Source organism: Sander vitreus, chromosome 11 (assembly GCF_031162955.1).
Source record: "Sander vitreus isolate 19-12246 chromosome 11, sanVit1, whole genome shotgun sequence".
Lineage (NCBI taxonomy): Eukaryota > Metazoa > Chordata > Actinopteri > Perciformes > Percidae > Sander > Sander vitreus.
Window position 1 is genome coordinate 550378 of NC_135865.1, and position 7123 is coordinate 557500.

The 7123-nt window shown below is 45.9% G+C and overlaps 1 protein-coding gene across 1 annotated transcript in view; it reads right to left on the minus strand.

Annotated features, from left to right (window-relative positions):
* Window positions 1-1878: 1878 nt before the first annotated feature.
* LOC144525930 (inhibin beta B chain-like) overlaps window positions 1879-7123 on the minus strand; it is a 9738-nt gene continuing 4493 nt past the window's right edge. Inside the window, exon 2 of the mRNA XM_078262996.1 lies at window positions 1879-4731. Coding sequence (XP_078119122.1) covers window positions 3914-4731 — 818 coding nt within the window. The 3' untranslated portion in view covers window positions 1879-3913. The remainder of the gene's footprint in view (window positions 4732-7123) is intronic.

A 7123-nucleotide genomic window follows, 5' to 3' on the forward strand; every position in this document is an offset into this window, starting at 1 on the left:
GTGTTTTGGTGTTTTAAGTGAGTTTTGGAGGTGAGATCAACTGTTTGGCCAAGATGCTTGTTGCATGTTGGTAATGCAGACTGTATGAATATGTTTTGGAAAAGTAGTTTTAGTATTAAAACTTTAGTTAGTAAAAAAAGAAGAAAAAAAATGTAATACAAAGAGTATGGATGTGAGTGTGTGGCCCTGAGTGAAGCCATGAACAGCAGCATGCTTAATGGCCTTCAGCTTCTGCTCAGCGTCATTAACATTCCAGCTGTGGAGATCTTGGCATGCATTAGAAAGCATGACAACACAGCTACACAGCTCTCTCGTCTAGAGAGGTGCAGAGATTCAAAACAACCTGAGTCGCTTCAGATCATTTGTCTTTTACTCTGCTTGTCAGTATATGCATGCAGCGTAGTATTGATTTGTTTTTGTTTCTTTGTTTTCCCCTCGAGAGACGCTCTGCTGCTGACTTGGTAAAGCGGTAATTACACTGATCCCTCCCTAACATGCTATTTGCCCCGCAGGCAAACAAATCTCACTGCGCTCCCTGGCAGATCCTAATAGATACATAATTTTGAGCAATTACCCTGCACATATTTTTACAAAAGACACGTGATGTGTTTTGATGGAGCCCTGCAGAAACATTACATGAATTCTAGGCGTTGGTAGGTGTTGGCACAGACGGGCAATTAGTCGGGCAAGCCTTGTGCTGTTGCACAAAGTGTTGACACACTGCCCCGGACATTATGGCACCTGTAAACCTACCTTGAGAAACACAAATATTGTGAGAGTTGCAGGGGGAAATTGCTCTGATGTAACTGATTGCATGGCTGCACACATGCCCCAGGAACGCTGCCAGTTTCCCAACACAGGTACAGGTATCTGCACAAATACAGATACTGATGCCGTTCTTCCTGCACTGCATGCTGCGGCTCCACTCGCTCTCTTTTGGTTTTTCATTAGCAAAAGTTGTGGATAGTACCTGGTAGTCGAGGTTGAGCATATGCTAGAAGATGGAGTTAAAACACTGCTACTATGTTAAGACCTAGATACAGTGTTTGAGGTGGAGCCCTGATCATTCCTTTGAGAGTTGCTCAGTGGTGCATGAAGCCAAAAAAGTTCAACTTTCTCGTACAAAATGAGAGCAGGCGCACCAGAGACCTCCGCCAGCCGAGCCGGCTATACTTGCTGTTTAGTGCTCCGCTAACTTGAATGGGAATTAAATGATTTAATCGTGCGGCTCTTCTAGTCTTTCCAAATGTTATCGGATCAAATTATGATAGTGGAACGAGTCATTTCGCAGGGCATTGTGACAGTCAAAAAAAAAGTATCCACTGGTTTACAGACGCCTCTTTCGCGATGCAAGTCTATAGGAAAAAGCCAGAGCCCGGTGCACGTCCTGGGGGCCTGGGTACTATCCGCAGTAGTACTGGTACCAAAAAAGTGAGTCAAGTGGAGCAGGCCCGTACCATGCAGTGGAAACACGGCATAATACACAATTATCTGCATGCACACACAAACACACATCAACAGACGCTGCAGCCAAAAAGGAATCAAGCAGGTATGTGAAGGTCTGTATGCTGGCAGGCGCTATGCGGTTAATCATAGTTGTAATTACTGTTCTACGGTTCCAGCTTACGGGAGACACTCAGTTCTGACAGACAGCCCAGAAAGAGATATTTTATGTTTCAACCAGTATGGAAGAAGACTGAAGTGTGTGTGTGTTGTAGTACACAACTATTTCAGCCCCACCTTCTTGTTTGGTCAGGAATCAGCCCAGAGCACCTTCCATCAGATAAAAAGGACACTTCCAGAGATACTGTAGGCCCAACCCATTTTCCATCAGCAGAAACACACAACATCTCAACAAACAAGGAATTTTAAAGTTACTGAATATTTAAGAAAACATTTTATTTTACATAAACTGTACAGATGACATTTATTTGACTAAATGATTCTTAGAAAGGAACTAAAAATAACGTTTTTATTAAATAGAAAACTTAAAACAAAAACAGAATTAAAGATGAAAAAGTGTTGCTTATTGTACAAAACGGAATGAAAATAGAGCTAAGAAATGAAATCATATATCGTACCCTGATACAGTGGTAGGCCTATTGCAAATGATCAAAAACAGTATTGTACACAGTAACTCAATGGCCTTGCCATCTTAGTACAATAGCTAAAATCTTGGCCTCTTTGGTTCCATTAATTAGGTAAAATACATTTGAAACAAAATTCAATTTACTTCTATAAAAATAACTTTTCAATGGCAGTTTTTTGTCTCACTAATCCCGCAACTTTTCAGTGCAAACGTCACAACAATCATTCGCTTTGGAAAGGAAGCGAAAGATTACATTTCAAGTATTGATAAAGAGTTGAGGAGTGAAGCGAGAAAGAAGGAGAGAGAGAGAGGAGAGAGAGAAGAGAGAAAGATGGAAAGAGAATCCAGTCTAACAGAGCATGTTGAGTATGGGTATAGGTTACTATACATTGCATAGCTCATGTGGCACTTATTTAGTGATAGGACAGGACACTCAGTACTAAGGGTGTAATGATACGTCGATCTGGATCAGCGTATCGATTCAATGATCCATGATTCGATATTATCGATACATATCATCGGTAAGATGCCTCCTTATTTTATATTCCCACTTTATATTTGATCTTTTTATTAAAAAGAGTAGTTTGTTGTTTATTTAAATATCTTGAAGAGCTCAGTTATAAAGTTGTCAAATCATATGTAAGTTGCCTTTTTGAGTTGACATAAATGTAACTGTGTTAAATGGGCTCATTTAGCCGTCTCAAATCGATCGCAGGCCCCTGAATTGAATCCAATCGTGATCGCATTGTGACAGACTTTCAGCCAAATATCGTATCTTTGTCCAAGGAATCGATGTTGGTACCGTGATTAAAAACCTATGATTTACACCCCTACTCAGTACCCCTTGGAAGGCATTTCTTTATACAAGTGCTATTCAGGGTGTGCATTTCAGTTTCTGCAAGTGCTGCACTGCACTGTGTGGCCCAAACGGGAGTCCACGTCCGCAGGCCCACTTCTGCTGAGCCTCGGGGGGGGGGGGGGGCGGAAGCGGTTCTCTCTCTCTGTCGCTCCCAGTCCACAAGTGAAGTGCACTTATGAGATCTATCTTCACCTGGTTGTCATGGTAGCAGGGCCTGCAGCTCTCTCTTGACAGGCAGGAAGTTGAGGCCCGTAGTCAACAGCAAGAATGGCAAGAGCCGCAGCAGCTACGTGGAGGACTTTCTTTTACCTTTCTGTGGAGCGTTTATAATCCTGCAAGGCGTTAAGCGCTGCCGGTCTGATTTCACCAGAGAGGACAGTCAGACTGTCTGTCGGCGTCGTAGGGAAGTGCTAGTGTTTCTGAATTGTATAAGCGGATGAATTGTCAGTGCTTTATAAAAAAAAACCAAAGTCTGTCGTGTGCTTAAGTACTTAAGAGGGTTGGCGGAGCGGGGTGTTTGGGAGCGTTGGGGGCGAAGCCAATCGTGTCGGCGGCTGATCCTGTCACTTTTCCTTAAGCGCTTGTTATCTTCATTCGAGAGGAGATGATGAGCCATTATTTTTTGACTAGAAATGGCAAACTAGAGCAAAGTATCATTTGGTGATAATCGTTCCCTTCTCGTCCCGTCGCTGAGCGGCCATCGGCGCGGACAGCAGCACTCAGTCACTCAGTCTGATAAATACACACACTCGCACGACACGTGCAAACACACACATAACACACATGGACACAACACTGGTACTTTTGCATTTGCAAGATGCACCAGACGCGCCAGTGTACGTGCTGCTTGCACAAACAGTAGGTATAGATATATTGTATATGTGTACCGTACAATAACGTCCCGTTTGTATAAAAGGCCTTTCTGACTGTTCCATAGTCCAAAGATAATGAATGTCAGTGTGAACTCAAGCGCAGCCACACTCCTCCACGATCATGTTGGGCACATCCCTCTTTACGATGTTGTATTCATCGTCAAAGTAGAGCATGGACATAGTACTGAGCTTGGTGGGGATGCAGCAGGAGTTGACCGAGCCGGGGCTCATGCCTCTCATGCGGTACTGGTTAACTACTGCCGTGTGGAAGGATGAAGCCGAACCGGGCACGCCAGCCATGTAGGCCGGGCAGCTGCCCTCGCAATAGTTGCCGTAATAACCAGCTGGCGCAATGATCCAGTCGTTCCAGCCAATAAGGCGGAAGTCTATGTAAAACTGCTGCCGGCAGCAAAGGCCCCCACTGGTGCCGTCGCACTCGAGCCCCCGCTTGCGAATGCGGTGCTTTCCATCCACCTGTCGCGCCCGCATCACCAGGAAGGGCCGGTGGGATGGGTCGCCTGGGTCCACTAGCACCGGAGCCACGCCAGCCGTCTCGCAACCGTCACAGTGGACCTCCAGGTCCTGACGCCGGCCGCCTTTCTCAAACACAGCCCGCACCGCCTCCGACAGGGGGAAAGTATGCCAGCCGCTGCGTTTCAGATCCACCCGCTTCTCCACAAGAGCCCAACGGCCTGTTCCCCCTCCACCGCCGCCGCCTCCCGGCCCTCCCTCCGCACCGCCGGCAGCCTCCTGGTAATGGATCTTGACTGTCACCTTCCTCCGGAGGCCCTTCTCAGGGCCGGCTGGCAGCACGCGGAAGTAGAGCCACAGGTTGGCCTGGGTCACAAACAGGTTCTGGTTGCCTTCGTTGGAGACGTGGAAGTACAGGCCAGACTTGGATGTGTGATCATCTGTTGGAGACAGGAAAAAACAGGAATGTTTTATTTTTTATTTGCCATCTTTACAACATTAACCATTCAATGTAAATGTAGAAAAACACAACGCATTGGTCATCTGAATAGATAGCATGATTTAAAACCAAAGGAAGGGAAAGGGCTAAAGACTTTTTTCACACACACAAACACACACACACACACACACACACACACACACACACACACACACACACACACACACACACACACACACACACACACAAACACACCTAGTGTTGCACATAGTTGCCCACATAGAAAGCAGAAACCCTCCCAAAAGGGGCACCACTCTGTCTTTTAAGGACTGTTTTCCCCTTGTTTTCTCTTTTTACCCTCAATCACTGTGTCAGATGACCTCTGTGGCAACTCCTGATAGGCCGGCTGTGACAGGCCAGTTCTGGGATCAGGCCCAGTTGGCCTCAAGTCCGGCTTTGTAAGTGTCAGGGCCAAAAAAAGAGAGCGAGAGGGAGAGGGACAAGGAGTAGAACAGAGAAGAGGAAGATGAAGGAAAGGAGGAAGCATGCAAGTGGAAAAGGTGGGAGGGTGGCGGACACGGCCAAGGCCCGCGGGGGGTTCATTGAGTTCGCTGTTAGAGCCCCCCCCGAACCCCACCCCCACCCTTCCCCACCCCTCCCCCCTGTCCTTCCAGTGTGAGCACCCTGAGAGTGACAGCACAAAGCCCCCTGTGAGGCACTGGGAGACAGCCGCGCTGCAGCCCGCCTTTCAAACGCGTGGCTTTCCAGCAAAAAGCATGATGAGGCAAAAATAAAAGCCATTTACATGACACTGGCCACTTTCTACAGCAGCACAATGAAGAGATCCCGGGAGTCTAAAAGGTGGCGATGGGCTCTCCCTGGTACTGTTTTTTTTCCTTTTCCTAAGCCTAATGATGTCTTCCAAATTGCCCTGAGGTAACATGAAAGGTTTCTATTTCAGGAGAATTTGGTACAATGTGCTCAAGCGGAGCAACGCCTTTGAAAGCGGCTAAATTACTTTGTTTGCCGACTGATTAGTGTGTGTCAGTGTCAACAGGTGGCCACCAAAGACGGGGGCCCTCCTCTTCAAGGGGCCTCACGCCTCTTCCTCCTGTAAACCGGGGCTTTACATTCACACAGGGACCTGTTGAGACCGGCTCTCCACTCTGTAGCATGTCAGCTGGGAGCTCAAACACTTCATACACACATGTTTGCACGCATCCACACACACACACACACACACACACACACACACACACACACACACACACACACACACACACACAACCCCATGGTAAGCAATACATCAACTATCAGCCTTCTCAATACCAAAGCCTGTGGGTTAAGTATCAAGTGCACAGTGAGAACGTATTGAAATCCATCTGAAGGGAATGATATAAAGGAATCAGCGGAATAGCAGCTTTTGCCTGTGACTACCGTAAAGGCCCCTCAGGGCTACAAGTAACTAACCTCACCTCATTCAGCACCGTGCATTCTTACTTGCCCTGACAGCTCTCAGCTTTGAAAAAAAAGGGGGCTAGCACAGCACAGTGACAGCGACATAAACAGACAGGGAACGAAGTCCAACTATAAAACTGAGCATGAATCTAATAACTCCGCTGTCGTTTGTTCAGAAAATTTGGTTGGGACTTTGTTTGTTTATAAGGTGATTGGTTCCCATTCAAGATATCTGCATTAGTCTTCAGGATCGGATCCCCAAATCATGTGCAGTTAAAAGTAGGGTTGGGTTAGGGTTTCAACAATTCTGATTACCAATTCCGATTCTTCCTTTGGATTCCGGTTCTTATCGATTCTTGATTCCAAATCTTTGAGAGTTGGAGTTGAAACGGGTCACATGCTTATTTCACAGATAAGAGACATTTTATTTGATTGAATAGTGATTTACAGTTTTACCGGGCTTTTTCAACGTAAAATAAAGCCACACTTTAGAGCGCTGCTTACTGTGCACCATGGCTGCAACACAACAAGAGCCTTAAAATGTATGGAGGCCTCTGCGGAAACCAAAACTTGCGTTTGGTAAATTTGTAACCAATAATCTGATTTGAAACCAAATTTCCCAAACAATTTCCAAAACAATTGCATTAGTATAGTGATTTTTGGTTCACAATGCCAAATCCTAGTAAAAAGCTTCCGGGTGCAGAGCTGGGGGGTATAACTGGTGCAGTTTAATGTGTCAGGGACTCCAGAGATGTTCTTATAGCTGCTTACCATTTGTAGTAGGACTTCAGCCAACTCTTAATTTCATTGTCAATTAATCTGCCATTTATTTAGTCCAATGAATCGATTCATTCAATGTCCTAAAATAGTGTACAATGCCCATCACAAATTCCTAAATGATTGAGATGGTGCATCTCAAGGGGTTCATCCTCTGA